The sequence below is a fragment of the Helobdella robusta genome, assembly GCF_000326865.2.
Source record: "Helobdella robusta unplaced genomic scaffold HELROscaffold_12, whole genome shotgun sequence".
Lineage (NCBI taxonomy): Eukaryota > Metazoa > Annelida > Clitellata > Rhynchobdellida > Glossiphoniidae > Helobdella > Helobdella robusta.
In genome coordinates, this window is record NW_008703664.1 from 3,551,106 (window position 1) to 3,571,679 (window position 20,574).

Consider the following 20,574-nt stretch of genomic DNA (forward strand, 5'->3'; position numbering starts at 1 on the left):
ATGGAGGAAGCATGTGGTGTGTTTGGATGCATCTCCAGAAGCATAAATGTTGCTGACACGATAGCCGTTGGTTTGACAGGCTTACAACATAGGTATGCCTTAGATATTTTATCTATTAATCACGTTTATTTCCAAGTTGTTCATTGTTAACATTTCAAATCTCAAGAGGTCAAGAGAGTGCAGGAATTGTTATGAGTTCTGGCACAGATGACAGTTATGTAGAGCACAAAGGCATGGGACTTGTTGAACATGTTTTTAAAGATAACTTGCTCAAACTTCAGGGCCATATTGGATTAGGTATATTTTTTAAAAATATTTAAAAATTTTTGTGGTAAATATAAGCTAATAAAAATATTATAATGTCTGTTCCAGCTTTAAGTATATTTTTTATAAAACTTAGTATTTATTACACAAACAACAAAACCTCATCCCTTGTTTTTTAAAATAATTACAATACTAAATCAGAATTGATAATGAAAAGCAGCCATCTAGTATATTCTTTTCATTGTAGAATATATTGGATTTACTACTATGACTTATCAACAATGCATACACAAAATGGTGCAATGAAAAATCATCCAATGGATTCACACCAAATAAAAACAACAAGGGAAATATTAAACTCAAATATCAAAGTGTTATATTACAACCATATGTCCTGGTTATGACATTAAACTGACCCTCACTGCCTTGTGAGTGATGTTGGATCATCAAAGGCTAGGCCCACCGCTTATAACTGTGGTTGCGTAAGGAAGGGCGTCCTGCGTAAAAATTAGCCAAATAAATTACTTATGATGACAGAAGTGACAATGGTTTCATCATAGGTAGCCAAACGGCAACCCCCGATCTCGGGGAAAATGTCGTCTAAACGTGTGTTGTGTATATTACAACCATAATATAAGTAATTTGAGAATGGCAGAGGCTATATTAATAGAAAAGAGAAACCCTGTAATAAACATCCAACTACAGGCTGTAACGATCCTTCCAACAAAGAAATAACTCACACAAAGAAACAATGGAAGTTAGAGTTCCTTTGTTAAAAATACTTAAATACCAGATTAACTACATATAACAATATCACAAACTCTATTTCGCTGATGATTGTAAAGATTACCGATAAAAGTGTTTATGTATATATATGAAATTTTTATGTATATATGAAAAATACAGTCTAAAATAATTAGAAATTTTTTTTTTAATTGGAATAAATTGAATAATATTGATAAAGTTATTGTTCGAAAAATAGGAAAACTTAGTTACAAACTCACCAATGCGGAAAATGTGGGGATATTTCTTTATATCTGTATATACATCAATCTGTATCCATATATATATATATATATATATATATATATATATATATATATATATATATATATATATATATATATATATATATATATACACGAATATTTATATGGCGCTAATTGAAAAGTTTTTCAAAAGCGCTTACAAATAAAGTAACATACAAAATAGTCGAATAAATCAAAAATTAAATAAACATTAGATCAGTAAAAAAATGAACATCAATGATTGACACTACTGCGAAAATAAATATGTTTTCAACATCTTCTTAAATTTGCAATACCCAGAGCAGGGTCTCGTAGGTCTTAGGGAAGACCGTTACAGACTCTAGGACCAAACACGACAAAGCTTCTAGCTCCAAGTTTCGTTTGAGCCAACGGCACCGACAGATAGTTTAAATCGTCCGAACGCAGGCCGAGGGAAGACGATGCTTTCGACTGACATTTGTTCTTCAAAACTCTGGTGCGGAATTATTCACACTCTTGAACACTATTGTGCAAACTTTAAAAATTATTCGCTTGTCGACAGTCAACCAATGAAGCTGAGCAAGAATCGGAGATACATGATCAAATTTATACGCACCATGAACAATTTTTGCTGCACGGTTTTGAATAGACTGTAACATTCTAATAGATTTATCGGGTAAACCATAATACATACTGTTGCAGTAGTCCAACCGAGAGTGAATGAACGCATGCATTAAACCTTCAACCGTGCTTTTGTCCAAAACTGAAGTGGATTCGTTTCAACAGTATCTCATAGTCGACGCAGTCAAAAGCCGCGCTCATATCTAGGAACGCTAGCAATGAAATTTCCTGTTGTCGTCATCGCAACTGTTGTGAAGGTTTTTGCAAAGCATTTTGTTAACGTCATTCCACAATCGCTTTGGATTACCTTTATTTTCGTCCAAATGAGTTTGCCAAAACATATTTTTTTTTCAGTAAAAACACGGTTTTTCATCTTGATAGCATTGACCCATTCTTGTCTGCTACTATTTAATAAAGTTCTCCTGTAACATCTTTCCAATTTTCGACACTTCCTTTTTAGGTGCCTGCATTTTTCATCAAACCATATGACATTCAAATCACATCGACTCTCAACCATATGCAATGGTGCAACCTTATTGACAATATTATAGACTGTGCTATTGAACAGTTCAAACATCTCATCAACGTCCATGCCATCACAGGGTGTGCTTATAGGGGAATCGTGAATAAGCCTAATGAATTCATCATCCTTCACTCGCTTCCACGACCGAACCATCTTCATAATTCGTACAGGTTTTTTAAACTTGAAAGGCAGACAAACTTTAACTAGGCCATGATCGGAATAAATTCCACTTGGAAAAACTTGAGTTTCAGAGACAAGAATATCACAAGAAATGGCAATCAGGTCTAATATGCCACCTAGTTCGTGAGTCGGTTCATTAATAACATTTCTAATATGAAATAAATCGAAAATTTAAAACAGAGTTAACGTGTGCGGGCTGTCACGTCTATCAACACGGACATTAAAACCACCTGTAACAACTAAATTGGAAGTTAATATTGTCATACTCTCCAAAACAGATGACAGTTCCTTAAAAAACATAGGAGTGACAGGCAAAGACCCAGGTCTGTAGATGGCCAGGAATAAGTAGTCGTTCCGATTGCATATAATTTTTATTGCGATGGCTTCAAAAGTATTTAGTTGTGGTAGTTCCAGTCTTCTAAATTTAAAAATAGACCTAAAGTAAATTATTAATCCTCCATGATTAGCATCATATGGTCTAAGGTAATCAACATAACTGTACTCTGCAGGTTTAGCAGATAAAACAGATATTTCGTCGTGAGATCTATGCCAGGTTTCAGCTAAAATAAGAACATCAATTTAATCTCTAATTATTTCATTCACATCATCAGATTTTTTATAATTGACCTTATATTCAACAAACCTAATCTGAGTTTTTCGTCTTTTTGATTGAAGTCCTTGATTTTTCTGCCGCTCGTCTTTCTCTCTGAATCATTTATATTTTTCATCACCATTTTTTTCTGAAATCAAATCTAAATCAATTTTTCCGCTGGTGGAAATTTGACAATTTTCCATCTTCCAACAGGCCCCTTCACTCTGTATAAAAAACCTTCTTTGTCCGAGTTTTCCTTCAACTTTGCCTCATCTGTCAGGGTTTTGATTTCCTTTCGCTGTTCAATCATTAAATCATGATTCAACCCCACATGACGAAGAGTAGCATCTAACGATTTCATTTTGAATAAATTTTTCACAATGGTGTTTTTTATTTTAATATCATCAAAACATATCAGTAGCGGTCGGGCCACACCGTCACTTTTTTCCTAGTCTTGCCAGCCTCGTTATGTCTGTATCAACAACCTCATTTGACAGATGTTTTGTTTTAAGATTTTCATCACTGCTATTTTGTCATTACCTGTAGTCTCCTCAGCTAGTCGAAGTCACTGACATCATTCAATGTTTTTTGAACAGTCTTAACCCCGCTTCCAATGACTTCGACAATCTTTTTAACTTCACGACTCAATGCTCGCGAACGACATATTCATTTCAGTTTTTAGATTGTTTAATTCACCACATAGAATGTCAGGTTGATTGAATTGGTTCAACTTCTCTTCACTGGCGCTAACCGATGAATTAATGTTTTCAATTGCAGATTTAATTTCCCGATTTAGTTCATTCAGTTCATTGAATTTTGTTGTCACCGCATTTTTATATGACTCGACAGACTCAGTTAATTTCTTCAAACTCGGTCCCAAGCTCGAACACTTATCACAAAACCAACGTAAATTGTTATTTGTTTCCAAAATATCACAAATTTCATCTGGTAAATTCGCGCAAACTGTGTGAATGGTAATATCGCACTGGTAACATTTAATTCGTTTGTCTTTCTCTTTCGTATCCTTTCTCTTATTAGTTGAACATTTTAAACATTTCTCGTGGTTGGCCATGCTAAAATTTCAACAACAACAATAATAGGAGTGTATGCGTGCACGTTCAACAGAAAACTAATTATATATTAAACTCAAATATTAACTTAAAAAAAAACTAAATTAATTAATTAACTCCAATTAGATTTAAAAAATAAAATTATATTATTAATCTCCTAAATGTTTCCTATAGGTTAGAACCAAAATTAACGAAAAAACACGAAAAAATCAACAAGAAACGTCAGAAAAACGTAACCAAATTGAAATGCAGCCAACCAGTATGTAAGCAAATATATATATATATATATATATATATATATATATATATATATATATATATATATATATATACGTTCTCCAAAATACTTTAGTGAGAAAAATCGAAAAAACGAACTACAAACATATTAACGCCAAACATTCGGTAAAATTTATAGAATATTGTAATATATTACCAACATTTACTCGAAGTTCTGCGACCAACCGACGTAATCTAACAATCGAACAAGATTGCGAGCAGCGACTACTCCATCTCTCTCGAGAATTAGAAGTTAAAAAGAAGGTAGTTCAAGACTTGTCGAATCAACTAACTGAATTGTTGAATCAATGGGATAATAAGTTTATTTTGAATTTTAATAAACTAAACGTTCACCAAAAAACTTTAGTGAGAAAAAACGAACTACAAACATATTAACGCCAAAAATTCGGTAGAATTTATAGAATATTGTAAAAATTATAGTCTATTACCAACATATATATATATATATATATATATATATATATATATATACACACATATGGGTGCAACCCATCATTTTATCTGTCAATCTATTAGATCAATTGTGATTCATCTAAAAATGTTGCAATGCATTTGTTGTGTCTATGTGTATGCATGCCAGCAAATAGATGTATAATGTGAGTATTATTGAAATTTTACATTTACTTTTAAGGAGAGTTGAGAACTTGTGATTCACCTGTTGATCATGGATAATCTTGATTTTGAATGTGAACTTTTGTCCTTATTTTTTTTTAACTTATGAGAATTATTTTAACATTTTCTTTGGTAACTTTTATAGAAATCTGATGCATGCAAATATATTTTCAGGCCACACTAGATATTCAACTGTTGGTGTGTCGAGCATCATTAACTGTCAACCTTTTGTTGTTCAATCTAGTCTGGGCAAGATTGCAGTTGCTCACAATGGCGAACTTGTTGAAGCCAAAAAGCTCAGGAAAGAGGTTTTCAGACCTTATGTTTTATATTTGGTTTTTATTTGTTGTTGTAACAATTCGCTTAGGTGATCTTATTCCCATGGCAGCTATCTGTAAACCTGTTAAATTCTTCAACAAACTGATATCCATAATTGGTAGATAATTAAAGTTGTTAATTATGTTTTTACAAAAGAAAAAACTATGAAAATAAACTTTTTTTTATAAGTATGCTAAACTCGGTTTCAACATTAAAAATCTGTGCAGGTGCTGGATATGGGAACAGGACTAACCACTAATTCTGATTCCGAAGTTATAACTCAAATTTTGTGCCATCCTCCAAAAGTTTTAAATGATGGCCATGAGTGGCTGGATAGGTAGGTGCTTTCATTTTTTTAAATTCAATAATGAACTAACAAGAGAATAATAGTCAATAGTCGAATAATAATGTGGTACATGTATAAAAAAATAGCATTAATAATGCGCAGTGCTGGGTTTTCCATATTTTAGATTTTTACTTGAAGCTTAGCAAGCATTCAGAGTGAACATTTTCCCTCGAAACTTGAATTTTTGATTTGGCCATCATCCAGTTTTGACTGCTAAAATATGTTTCGTTCATCAAAATGTAGCACTTTTCTCACATGTGGTCAACAAGCGTCGAATCAAAAAACTAATAAATTAAATATAAATTACAAAAATGATTAAAGTTTAGAATTATTTTTGATATTTAAAATTTTTTCAAAGCCGGATTTCGGATCTGTGCCGGATTTTTGTAACCCAAGTTTTAATGTATCTATATTTATTTATGTATACATGTGTGCATATTTGTATACATTCATGTTCGTACGCGTTTATACATTGTACATTTATTAGTTCATATGTGAATATGTATGTAAATGTATTTTATTAATCATTGAACGATGAACGCAGAATAATTTGAAGCATGAAGAATTACGATTGTATATCTTGGATCATCTGACTGATCTTGATTTATATCTTAATTACTTTTAAATTACCAAGCACTATCATTGAGAAATTAGTTTTTCAAAAGGTGTTAACATGTGTGGTGCTTGTCTTCATTATGCTTCCATTTGTAATGTGCATGTTGTGTTTGCATAGAAGAGTATTTACGGAAATAGGTAATGATGAGTAGAAGATTCGATTTGTATTAAATAAGTTAATTTACTGAGTTAATAATTGATAGAAATATAATATAACAAAGTTTTATGCCGGGTTTGAGACTATTGTTGGTACGTTAATGAAGCCATAACGCTAACTTAACAAATGCACAAAACCGGCTCCAGCCAGATTTTTGTTTTTAAATCCGGTTAATTTGACTCCGGTCGAATTTGAGTAAATCAAATATGCTCCTAGCGTTCTATGTAAATTAATGGATTCAACTCAACTACTATTTTTTGTTGAAAACACAAATTTTCATAAACATAATGAAAATGTGGCTGCCTAAAAACTGGTGAAAATAAGTTTCGATCTGACCGAACCTATGGCCGATTTTTGGCCGAAACTTGCCGAAACCAAACCTTCGGTCGTTCTCTATGTTAAGCATTTATACAGCTGATGACAAAAAATAAAGATATACATATATTTTGTTTTTTATTTTAACGTCCTACCTCGGGGAACCGGGTCTCTTGACGCAAAACGTAGATTGATTGATTTGTTTTTTATTTTAGAATAAAAGAATTTATGAGTCGTTCATTAATCTCGTACTCTCTGGTCATCATGCACGACAACAAATTGTATGCAGCACGAGATCCATTCGGAAACAGACCTCTATGCATAGGAAAGATCAAACAAAGTGAAATATTGGGTTACTGCCACTACCACCTGTTCTACTGTTTATTATCATTGATTGCCAATAAGTTTTGTTTTATTGAAGATTTTTAATGTCATATAGGACGTTGCAATTGTGTTACTGAAAAATATTATTTATGAATACATAAATGCATTCAACATATTTGTCTTAAGTTGAATTTTTTTTCTTTTTTTCAATATTTTTGTGGTTGAACTCTAAAATTCTGTTCAGTATTTATATTGTCGTACAAAACAGACATGTTAATTGTTCATTGCAGTTGTTTTAAAAATGATCAAAACCAGGTTCAAGAGGGAACGTGTTGAAGGGGGAGGGAGATGAAAAGAAGGAAGAAGTAATAGGCTGGGTTGTTTCATCCGAGACGTGCCCTTTTAAATCTGTTGGAGCTGAATTGGAGAGATTTGTCAAACCAGGTTACCCACATTTATGAGAAAAAGAAATAATTAATTTTAAATAGAGTTGGTGAAATATATAAATATAAATATGCAGGTGAAATTGTTGAGATATCGCTGACTGGTTATAAAATATTACACACTGCACAAAGACCAGAAAACAAACGCCCTGCTTTCTGCATCTTTGAATATGTCTACTTCTCAAGACCAGATAGTTTTCTGGAAGGTTATTTTATTTAATGCAAACATCATATCAATTTATTTTGTCAAAATTAAACATTATTGAAGTAACGCTGAAATTTAAAAGCTTAAATTAATATTTATGGTTAACTTAGAAGATTTTTTCATTGCAGGAAATTAAAGAAAGAAAATTGTAACTTGTAAAATCTTGTATACACACACACGCAAATCAATCAATCAATCTTCGTTTTGCGTCCAGAGACCCGGTTTCCCGAGGTAGGACGTTGTTTTCTTTGCCATCAACTTTTTGCGCCAAATTAGACGATCAGTTGTATCCATTTCATTTAAATTTAGAGCTTTCATGTCTTGCTCGATTGTTTGCGACCAGGACTTCTTTGGACGGCCTTTGGGACGTGTGCCAGGTACTTCAACATCTGCAAGAGAAGTTATGGCACTGTTTCCACTTCGTTTGACATGACCAAACCACTGCAGACGGTGTTGCCGGCATTCGTCTTTTATATCATCTAAACCAGCACGACGCAGGATTTCGGTAGATTTGATGTGGTCCTTCAGACTAATTCGTTGCATCCATCGGAGCATTTTCATGTCGGTTCGTTGAAGTTGTTGTTCCAATTTGTTTGTCATTGGCCATGTTTCTGCACCATATAACAAGACCGGACGTATCAGAGATTTATAAAGTCTTGATCGTAGTGGTAGTGGGATGTCACGCCGCATCAATATAGAGGCAAGGAGATGCCATTTATTCCAGGCTGCACGTATGCGTGCTTGAACGGCAGCTTCAGCTGTTCCAGTACAATCTAGAACATCTCCTAGATATTGAAACGATGTGACTTTCTCTATTTTAATGGCTTCAAAAACAGTGCTATTTTGAATTTGTTGTTGTGGATTGATGCAAGCATACAATCTACTATACACGAGCAATTCAACTTGTTCATCCACGAAGGGGATGTTGCCAGCCAGTTTATAATGTAAGTTAAAACCAACTTACTATTAATACTTCTTTTTCTACTACTACTAGTATTTATTTATTAAAAAGTAGTCCTGGTTATGACATTAAACTGACCCTCACTGCCTTGTGAGTGATGTTGGATCATCAAAGGCTAGGCCCACCGCTTATAACTGTGGTTGCGTAAGGAAGGGCGTCCTGCGTAAAAATTAGCCAAATAAATTACTTATGATGACAGAAATGACAATGGCCCTCAGTGCGAGTGACAGATGTGAATGGCGTCGAGGGGTATTTCGGTTTCATAATAGGTAGCCAAACGGCAACCCCCGATCTCGGGGAAAATGTCGTCTAAACGTGTGTTGTTGTTGTTGTTGGATTGATGCAAGCAGGACAAACAAAATTGGATACTTTTGATAAAGTACCAACTATTTTTGAACAACGTTTGTGACACCACTGGTTACACTGCTGACACTTGATTGAATTGTTACCTACACCAGCTTTACAAACTGAACAGGGCCATCGTCCAGTAGCTGTGGATTGGATGGGTTCACCAGTGGTCATTGCTTTGGTTTTGCTGATGTTGACTTTGAATCCATGATCGGCGAGTCTGGTGTTCCAATCTTCAAACATCTGTGCTGCATTCTGCTCAGACGTGGCTGTTAAAACGATATCATCAGCATATACTAGATTCCAAATGTCACCAGTGCGTATCGGTTTTGTGATTTCTTCCATCACCGTTATAAATAAAAGTGGACTGAGAATCGAGCCTTGGTGAACTCCAACGCCGATGTCAAATGCAGCTGTGTTTCCAACCGTTGTGCTGATAAGAGTCTTGGTATTCGTATACATTTCCATCACAAGTCGAACAAGATATTCTGGAATGAGTTGTCGCTTGACAACTCCACCTGATTGCTTCACGGGGAACTCGATCAAATGTTTTTTCAAGGTCTACAAAAATATGTGATAGTTGTTGATGCTTTGCGAGGTACTTCTCTTGCAGTTGCCGAAGGATGTGAATTGCATCAATTATTGATTTCCCCGCTAGAAAACCAAATTGATAATTTCCGATTGTGATGCACACACATATATTTATTTATATTACTTATATATATATTTATATTCAAAAATGCTTCTATTCAGTAGACATTTAACCAATACGGCGTGATGGCTCAATGGTTCAAGGCGCCTGGTTTTGCTGCTGCAGTGACTGGGTTCGAATACAAAGAGATCCCCGCCTATCATATGCACTGTGTATGATGCGTAGTTTTCACGCGAATTCACAACTTTCAACCTTTAATACTAACAGAAAATATAAAATTCTAATAAAACCAAAACGCGTTATTCAACTAATCGTAGTTTGAACAATTACAACATAAATCTATACATTCAAATAGAATAATATGATACAGTCATGTCATGTGGAAAAGTAATTATATAAAATTAACCGATGACTGATTTTTTAGAGATTTTTCTGAAGTGTGTATATGTATATAAACTTTTAGGACAGCTAGTCCATTTTGTGAGAGAAAGATGTGGTGAGACATTGGCTGTTGAGCACCCAGTGGTAGGAATAGATGATGAGAAAGATGATTGGGTGGTCAGCACCGTTCCAGAATCTGCCACACCTGCGGCTATTGGGTACGCGAAAAAAGTGAGATTGTAAAATGAAATAGTTATTTGATATTATGCTTAATTTCTTTCATTTTGAAATTGTTCATGTATGTTTGCCAGCCAAGCCTACGCCGAATCACGAATGTCCTGATGTATACCAATGTTGTATAATGAACAATATTTTAGATATGATTAATTCAAAGATGTTTAATATGATTTGTATCATAATTTTCTTATATGCTATAGCTTCATCCCTTTTTTAATTTTAGCTGAAAGTGCAGTATGCCGAGGTTCTGTGCAAGAATCGCTACGTTGGAAGAAGTTTTATTCAGCCAACTCTGAACCTTCGACAAAGAACAGTGTCGATGAAATATGGAGTGCTGGAAGATCACGTCAAGAACAAAAAAATTGTTTTGGTGGATGATTCTATTGTGAGGGGAACAACCATCACTCCTATTGTTCAGTTACTCAGAAAGTCTGGAGCTCTCGAGGTTTGATGTACAAGTTGTATAATAAATCAATATAATATCATAATATGCCTGATAGATCTACTTTAAATTTTTAGTGTAATAATTTTTAGTTGATACATCGTTTAAAAAGAAATGTCGCTGGTTACCGAGCTGCTCCGTCGGTAGAAGTGCAAAAAATTAATATAGAATGCAAAAATTTAGCAACGCAATCAGAAAAAGAAAAAATAAAAAGGGCGATAAACTTGCACAGAGTACATGAGTGTTGTTTATCACACCTGATTTTGATTAAATCAAAATTATCAATCAATCAATCTTTGTTTAGCGTCCTGAGACCCAGTTTTCCGAGGTAGGACGTTGTTTTCTTTGCCATCAATTTTCTGCGCCAAATTAGACGATCAGTTGTATCCATTTCATTCAAATGTAGAGCTTTCATGTCTCGCTCGATTGTTTGATTGGTTGATATAATTTTGATTAAATTAAAATTATATCAATAAATAATCTACATAAATATTGAGAATTAAATAACTTTAGATTTCTAAAAGGATTTGAAAAAATCAAATATATATTTTTTGACTCATTACGTTTTTGATCATGTCCAATATTAAACTCTAAAAAATTTATTTTATTTACTCTAGCGTCAAAGTATTATCAATGTATGACTAAATTTTTATTATACGTTACAAAATTATAAGAATTACAAAATTACATTTGTAAATGAATAAATAAATAAGAATTAATAAAATATGATAATTAGGTGCACATCCGTGTGGCATCGCCACCCATCAAATATCCCTGCTACATGGGCATCAATATTCCCACCACTAACGAACTCATAGCCAACAAGTGTTCAGCTGATGAACTTGCCAAACATATCGGTTGGTAATTTTCCAGCATACTCTTTTTTCAGTATTTTTAATTTAATATCTTTCGACATGACGTTAGAAGGCATATGAACGTAGGTCTTTTACAAATTTTCGGTAATGTTTGATTTCGTATGATAAATAATATAAAATGAAACTACAATAACATTGTAATTTTGAAACAGCTTATCAATATGCAATTTGCGTTAACTTATTCGGTCAGCTATAAATACAGGCAAACAAACTTTAACACAAATGTTATGCATGTTTGACAATATTATTATTTTATTTAAATAATTAGGTGCAGACAGTGTTAAGTACATAAGTTTGAAAGGTCTGGAAGACTCCGTAAGACCGGAGAAGAGACAGGATTATGATGGCGGATATTGTACCGCTTGTCTCAGTAATGTTTATCCTGTTGAAATTGAAGATCTTGTCTGAATGTTTCACTTGATCTCTACTTGTATACATTTTTTTCTATTTGTATGCTTTAAACTTATTTTTTAGTTGGTTGTACTTATCCTTGGCTGTTCCTATTTAATATCAATTTCAACTAATGATTAGATCAAAATTAATTGTTCAAAAAATTGATTTTATTCGTTATAATCAGATATTCTATTAAAGATTGCCCGTTAATTGATGATTCGTGTTAAAGAATGTACTTGTCTTGTTAAGACTTACGTATTTTCAATTGCACTGATTTGTATAAATTTCTTTAGTTTATTGGTGTAATTAATCTAGTGAGTTTGCAGTGTGGTTACTGTCTACCTGCGTGTGTTTGTAGGTTGTACAGAATTTGTTGAACATGCATCTATCATTTTGTCTAACATTTCTTCATGACCTTTCCAAATTAGACAATTTTACTTTTATTTTCAGGTTACTGAATTAATTTCAGTTTTTTGTAAATGTACTTTGTTCGTGCAACTGAAATAATTTCCTAATTAAATAGGAATTTTTAACCTTATAGTTTGACAGTTGTTTATGTTAGATGACTGCTAATGCATTTTATATTAGTTTAAACATTTTAATGTGTGAACCTTAGCGAATGAGCTGTTTTATGATGATAGTTTTATGTTTGCATTGCTTCTGAATTCTACTATTTGAAGTTATAACTTTTATCTTGAGTTTTTAAAGTTTGTATTATTTGAATATGGTTTTATTAAAATTTTTAAATTTACCAAAAGGTCGTTCATCGTCGAAAATGGTTTAAGTTAGACGTTGGAATTCTTTACTATGAGGAACGAGATAACACATTATAGTTGGTTTCGGCATTTCGTTTTTGAAATTTTGTCTTCGTTAGTTTTTTTTGCAAATTTCATCAGTAACAAATGCGAGCACGCAGTGTGAAGCCTAGTTTATGCTTCATAAATCTTAACTGAAACTTCAGTTGGCGAGTAATAAATGATGTATAAAATAACTGAGTTTATTTTAGAGAAAAAAAAAGAAATCTAGCTTAAAACGAAAATCATTTTATAATTCAAATCAAATTTAAATTTTGTGTTTGGTCGGTTGGTTGGTTAGAGGGCCATTTTTCGCATTTGCCATGCTGCCTTAACAATTACTGCGTCAACTACGCAAACTGTGCGCTTTTGAATGCTGTTTGTCTCGTGTAAAAATGTTTATCGAACTTTGTAAGTTAGCTACACAGGAATGTCATTGCTTGTGTCTTTTAAATAATCGAAAAAATAATACTAATAGAACAATATTTTCATTCAAATTTGAAAAATTACCAATTTTTTCGCGCAATTTGTTAAAATTGCCTATTTGACGTTATTTCCACCCGGACAAGACTGTCATACTTTGTTTGTTTTTTAAATAAAAACAAAATATTTTAATTATCAACAATGATATGCCGCATTAAATTAACGCATGACTGAAAATTTTTTGTGTCATCATCTGCAATTGTTTCAAATTTGACGGCTGACTTGATTGCGTATCTTTTCAAGTGCACAACTTCAAATGATCATTAGCAGGCTGTTGATCGTGTACGTGGAGTGGACGATTGAAGTGTAGTCCCACTCAATAACAATTTCAAAGTCATATTCTCGTTATTTCACAACTATACAAAATTTCTCAAATTATTATTTTTATGAGACAACTTTGAAAACAACACGTGTCAAAATTAAATACAATGTAAAGATGTTTGCTCCTGTCTTTACTAAAAATCTGGAAGGATTACACACAAAAATGTGAAGAATATGAAAAATTAATATTAAAAAAATTGAAATTTTTTAAATTAATTTTCTTAAGATATAGTTAATTTCGATGGGATAATTTTGTTAAAGCCGTCAGAGTTGATCGACGAACAAACCGATGATAAGGTCGCTATCCAAAAATTGATCTTCCAGAGACTAATCAAAGTCGACGACGATGACAAGCTCAGGGAAACTGAAAGTAAAAAAGCTGAAAGTAAAACTGAAACTCTTGTAGTGACTGCAAAAAACAATGAGACCGTTGAGTATAAAAAAAAATAAAAATTTTGGTTACATCAGAAATAGATTTTATTATTTGAGAATTGAACAAGCAATGTTCATTTTCATTTACTACTTTAGTTTTTTTAAATAAAATGCATAGAAGGATTCAATCATTTTGTTTATTCTATTGATCTGATGGCTTAGTCTTTATAGTCGCCTGGTTCTATCACGCAGGGACCGGATTTGAATAAGATGCGTCGTTTAGCACGTATTCATATACGCTGTTTGTGCGTTTTTAATTCTTCTAAACTTTGGGAGAGTGTATAAGACTTTTAACCTTTTTTGGATGTATCCTCAAAAAAGTTGTAGTGTCGTTTAATCTGGTTCTTTCAAAAAATTTGAATCGAGATTTCGTTATCGTAGCGTAACCTATAAGTTTTTTGGTTGAATTTTCATAGCATCTCATTTCTTTCAAGACCAAATTCTCGTATCGTACCGTAATATTTAAAAAAGATTTGAAGATGCTCGCAGCTTCATGGCATGAATCTATGTCAATTTATTTCAATAGATAAAACCGATGATCCAACTCCACAGCTCCTTGTTTTTACTCAAATGGACTCCATGATTCCATTACATTGTGGCAAAATTATAAAGCTTCAAGATATGAGTAAACCTGTTCATATTTTGAGAGCTCAATTTTCTTTACGATCCAGGTAAACGTGATAGTATAAACAAAAAATCAAAACATTAAAACTAATATTTTTGGTGATTTATTACATTTTTCTGCGTTTTTATGTCACCTGGTAATTATGTTGCTGTGATAATGTCAATCAAACTGCAGTCATTCCCATTCCAAACTTCAATAGAATGCATTGACTGACTGTCTTCCATTGACTCACAAGAGAATTTTGCTCCATTTCTTTTGTTATTATTTAATATTTTTATTTAAATATTCAAAAATAACATTAAAAAAATACAAATACTGTGGCGTACTTTCTTATGAGCATGTAAGCAAAGCAAGAGGGAAATAATTTTTAAAAATTCTTCGTGTTTCGAGTGTATTGTTAATAAATAACTCGTTCATTTTCTTTAGACGCCGTATGACGTGTGCGTTGAACAAGTCACGTGCTACATTGTTAGTTCAAATGGTCAAACATTCAATTGAATGGAGCCTCACGAAGCTCAATTATCGTTCATCTTGACGTCATTATTCTTTGAAAAGAAGCACGCACTCATTCTTGATTCTATGGCTGTACGAAGATGCTTAAATTTATATTATCGTGAGAAAACCATGTACTTATAGAATGCCTTAACTCCGTTGGTCAAATTATAAACTTTTGTAGGTAAAATTAAATAAATTTTTAAATTCATAAAAATTAAATTAAAAATTAAATAATTCACTTCTATCGCATATTTGTTGAAAAAGTTCTGCTTAATTAATATTGATTAATTCTAACTGTTCAAAACTTGATAGAATTTTTAATTTCTTGATTGTTACGATAACCATTAAAGCAAGAAGCAAGTTCCTGGTTGGTTGGCTCAATTATCTCCGCACCCTCCCTCCTCTTCCTCCTCATCGCCATCACAATCACTCATCGTGTTCATTCAACTGAAATAATGCGGCACATAGTTTCAAGCGGTGATTTATCATCAACCAATGAAAAAACTCCCTCTTAGTCACGTGATATTCTTTCAAGCGATTAATATAAGACGCTAAATTTTAAGTTTAAGCACGACTTTAGCGTGTATTAATCGTTCAAACGTCGTCGCCATGGTAACAGACTCTCTGAAGACAAAAAGGATCGATCGTTAAGCAAAATTGGAAGATAAAAGTTGTAAATAAAAATGATAAACAAAAATTATGAAAAAAAGTAATAAAATGACTTAAGAAAATTATTAACAAAACAAGCAAGTTACAACAGTTGAGTGAAGCAAAATTATAGCAAATCCATGATGTTTACATTAATTAAGCGAAAATAAGCAAAAATGTCCACGATAGTTTAGAAAAACTTGATTTGCGTGTTTTCAATGTTTGTCGTAGGGTAATGGAAAGCACCTTTGAAATTTAATAAGATTGTCTAATTATTTATATTATTTAAAAGTAAACCAACCTCGTTTTAATAAGTTGGCTATACTGATATATAAATTAGAGAGGAATGTTGAAGTCCTATCATGAAATGGATGGATGACATCACTAAATGGACTGAGTTGAAACATTCTGTTTTGCAGCCAAAACCAATGAGTAATTTGCGCAAAATCTTTTACCTGAATTAGGGCCGTTTTAAGGTCATTGTAGACACCCTAGACACTTTCAAAGTCGTAGGTCTTCACCGACTTCATTTTTTATATTTTTTCGCTAGTGCACCTGCAATTCTTTGTGTTTTGAAATGTAAATAAATATTCCGCATTGTTAATTATTCTATGCAGACGATGTAGTTAGTCTCCATGCACGCATCGGAATTACATAATGAGCTTCGAATTCCTTATTTATCGATAATACTTGTGTTTCTTTTTTCTTAAAATTTTATGTTCCAGTGGCTTTCGTAGACCCTTGGAAAGTCCGTAGGCCCTAGGTGCAGTGCCTTCTGTACCTGTACCTAGTTGGTAACGTGACCCTGATTTGAATACAAATACAAACACAGAGATAGATAGATACAAGTAAATCAAAACTACAAATGAAGTTAACTTTACTATATACACTATAATAATTGTTTGTAAATAAAACGATCACTAGAAATTATTTGAGTTACAATTATGAATTTATTTAGCAACGCCTGGACAGCATCTACGTATGCATTTTGACAGCTTTCGGTTGCATATGCATATGCTTAAGGATAATGATGATGTAATGAGGAAATACTTTTATTCAAACTTTTCTTATTTACAGCAAAATATAAAACTAATTACACAAATCAAACTAAAAAAAATGTAAATGTAGAAAAGTTTATAGTTTAAAAATTTCCTTTGTTATGTTTCTTGATGTCAGAGGCAATATTTTTATTTTTATGCAATTAGTTTCTATCTTTGAGTTCTCCACTAAATCCTTTGTAAGAGACTGGCAAATTTTTCCACTTTAAAACAATAACATGTTTTTTTGTTATTTCATTAGGATGAGTCGTAATTCGTGAGGTGAAAACATTCGTTTTTTGTATCCAACTGAAGGTCGTTGAATCCTCGAATTAAATCTTGTAATGGAATTCTAAAAAAACAACACTTCCTGATTCAAGTTGTCCCAACATTTTATCTACCGTTAATGCAATGATACAATTATATCAGTAACAAATGCTTCTTATATTTTGTTTAGTTTTTTGATTTCTACCTCATGTCGACAAACAGTGTAGCCATTTGAGAATGGAGAATGTTCTCTGTGATTGATTAGACAGAATGGATTATTTTAAAAAATAAGATATCACTGTGTCGTTTTTTGATTTTAGAATTTTTTAAACAAAACTTTCGTTTTTAAAATGATAAAAACTGGAATTCCAGTAGATCATTCCCAAAAAACAGACAAATAGGAAAACAAGGGCGTTAAATGGCCTGGAAACGTAAAATGGCTGAAGTCCAATTAAAAAAATTGTAATATCTTTTCTTAACATGTAAGAGGAAGATGCCTCTAAACAACAAATTTGCTGCAATTTCTTGTTAGAATTTAATTTACTTGAATAGAAAAATTTACATGAATGTTTGTTTTTTGTAAAATGCAGTACCCATAACATTTTCAACCGCACCAACCAAAATATTTAACCGGATTGTCAACAGAAATTCTTGAAAAGTCAGCAAAGTATATTGAAACTGTTAATTGCAGCAATTATTTAATATAATAAAATAAAAAATAACCAGAATAGTTGTTCTTTAGAAATCGCTAACATATTATAGAGTTAAGCGCCAGGACAATACATTGGATACAATCCATTATTATTTAGAAATAAAAGCGAACCATTGATGTAGCGATGAAATTTTCTAAATGCGTAATAGCGGATAAAGTAAATAATTTTGACGATCTTCCTACCAGGTTGCAGATGAAATATCAAAATGCTTAATTTTTCAAAATTTCGATGTGATACACAGTGTGATACAATGTCAAAATGTCGACCGTGGCGTTATTAAATCAGCGTGTAATACAATTAAATAGCGTCTGATGAAAAAGAAAATGAAAGCAATCTTTTATTGAGTAACTTTGACACTGGACAAGGAAGATTTGTCAAATTCTGTCTGCTGGCATTCTTATAAGTACCTATAACATGTGTTTCAATCATTATTAGATCTTGCTGGCTAAATTAACTCCAAAAACCGTTATCGGTGATAAATTGGATTCGTTGTATTGATACTCCAATTACTAGAACGATGACCGTGACTTGAAAAATATGTTTGTAAATCCATGCAACTTTTGGTCTTTGGTTGATGCCTTTCAGTGAGTTTGAGTTAATAAACCTGTATCTTATTGTACGTTTCACTTAATTTTATTTATATTCACGAGTTATCTGAGTTCACGTAAAAATTGAAATTTATTATTTTTAAAATTACAATTTTAAGAGGAATAAAGGCTTTGTTGAAGTTAGAAAAGGGAAGGCATCACATCCTTACGACATAGAATTATGAAATGCATTTAAAACCAATGCATGAGTGTGGAGCGGGCTAAATTCGTTGCAGATTGAACAATTCTAAAATCCAAATAGTTGTAACGATAAGAATACGATAAAAGTAAAAATCCACTCACGAAATCGTTTGTCTTCCTCCGTGTTTTTTTGCATTGTAATACTTTTGCATCACATCATACTGGCCTGGCTGATGCATGCGTTATATATGAGAACGAACGTAGATTATATTCGTTACATTCGTTCAATTGGTAGACATTAAAGTTTTTGAACATTCTTAAAAGTTTCTTTTCATGAACAAAACTGTTTTATTTGATTAATATATTCAAAATAAAACAGCTAACAGTAGCCACCTTCATAACATTTCTCATCAGAAATTATCGAGTTTGTGAGTTTTATTTATTTGGCTTGAACATGCTTTTCGTTGGTCTACTATTGCTTTTTGTTTTTCAACTGAACGAAAAAGTTCAAGGTGGGTACATTTTTTTGCCTTTTATTATTTACGCAAAAACCATTTATCTAACATTTTATTGTTTCGAAAATTTGAGTCAGATGAATTAAGAGATTAAAAGATTTTTATCTGTTGGTTACAGTGCTTACTAACATCAAAAAATGTTATTTCAAAACTTCTACAGTTCTAAATTCGATTAATTTAATTTAAAAAATTTCTGTACTATAGCCACAGCAGCAGATGGTTTAAAACTTTGGCTTATATCAAATGACTTAACTTTGCTTATAATATTATTGTCACACCAAATTTCATTCAAGCTGCATATTCTCGATTCCACGATCAAATTTAAGGAATATCGTTATTGATGTAAAGATAGTAATTCAACATTTAAAATTTTTATTAGTTTCAGTATATATATAATTATATATATATATATATATATATGTGTGTGTGTGTGTGTGTGTGTGCGTGTGTGTGTATTTTTGTGCGTGCTTATGTGTGTGTGTGTTCGTGCGCGTGTTTTTTGTGTTTGTGTCTCTCTGTGTGCAAACGAACAAAGCGATTGTGTTTGCTTAATTAAAAATTTTTTCAGCCAAGTTGTTCAGTTTAATAATTATAAAAGTATATGAAAAAAACATCCCTACTAAAATATTGAAAAAGTATTTTAGAATTATCGCAGTATAATAACTTTGCGAGCACATCTCAAAAGTTGCCCGAGGAATCGTTTGGAGACTATTAATGAGTCGTAAAATTTAAATCTGACTCTTAACGCTGCGTATCAGTCTTGCTTAAACAGGCAGCGATTTCTATTTTATTACCCTACACCAAATTGGCCCTAATCTACCTACTCCATCCACATTTGCCCTAACCTACCTACTCCAACAAGTACATCAAACAAGCTTTCCTACCTGCCTTATCATCACGTGCAAGACATGGACCTCTTTAATCACTTTCTCATTCTTTTCAAATTGCCATTCGTATTTTTTCTTTTGAAATGTTTTTAAATTCATCATAAATTTGGTCAATCAATCAATGTTTCAACACGTAAGGGCCGTCCATAAAGGATGTCACGCTTAAAGGGAGGAGGGGGTCCAAATATTTGTGACACTTTGCGACGAAGGGGGGGGGGTAAACGCAAGTGTGACGTCCCTTTTTTTAAATAAACAAAAATAGAGTTACTAAATATACCAAAAGAAGAAAGCCCACGTATTCCGTTGGTTTCAGTTTCACAGCACCTGGCCAGCCTTTGGAAGAAAGCAATTCGTGATCTTTCATATTAATTCGTCATTTAATTTAGATATCAAACTGCCATCTTAAAAACTTGTCATTCGTTATTTTGACATCAATAAAAAATAAAATGCA

General features: G+C 32.5%; 1 protein-coding gene across 1 annotated transcript; it reads left to right on the plus strand.

Moving 5' to 3' along the window:
- On the plus strand, nucleotides 1-12,935 carry HELRODRAFT_109477 (hypothetical protein; the record flags this gene model as incomplete). Its single annotated transcript, XM_009013719.1, has 11 exons — nucleotides 1-92; nucleotides 167-297; nucleotides 5,341-5,474; nucleotides 5,712-5,821; nucleotides 7,133-7,257; nucleotides 7,566-7,685; nucleotides 7,762-7,890; nucleotides 10,314-10,462; nucleotides 10,692-10,913; nucleotides 11,647-11,767; nucleotides 12,054-12,935. The coding sequence occupies 11 exons, from the start codon at nucleotides 1-3 to the stop codon at nucleotides 12,191-12,193; spliced, it is 1,473 nt and encodes a 490-aa protein (XP_009011967.1). The 3' UTR covers nucleotides 12,194-12,935.
- Between the last annotated feature and the right edge of the window lie 7,639 nt (nucleotides 12,936-20,574).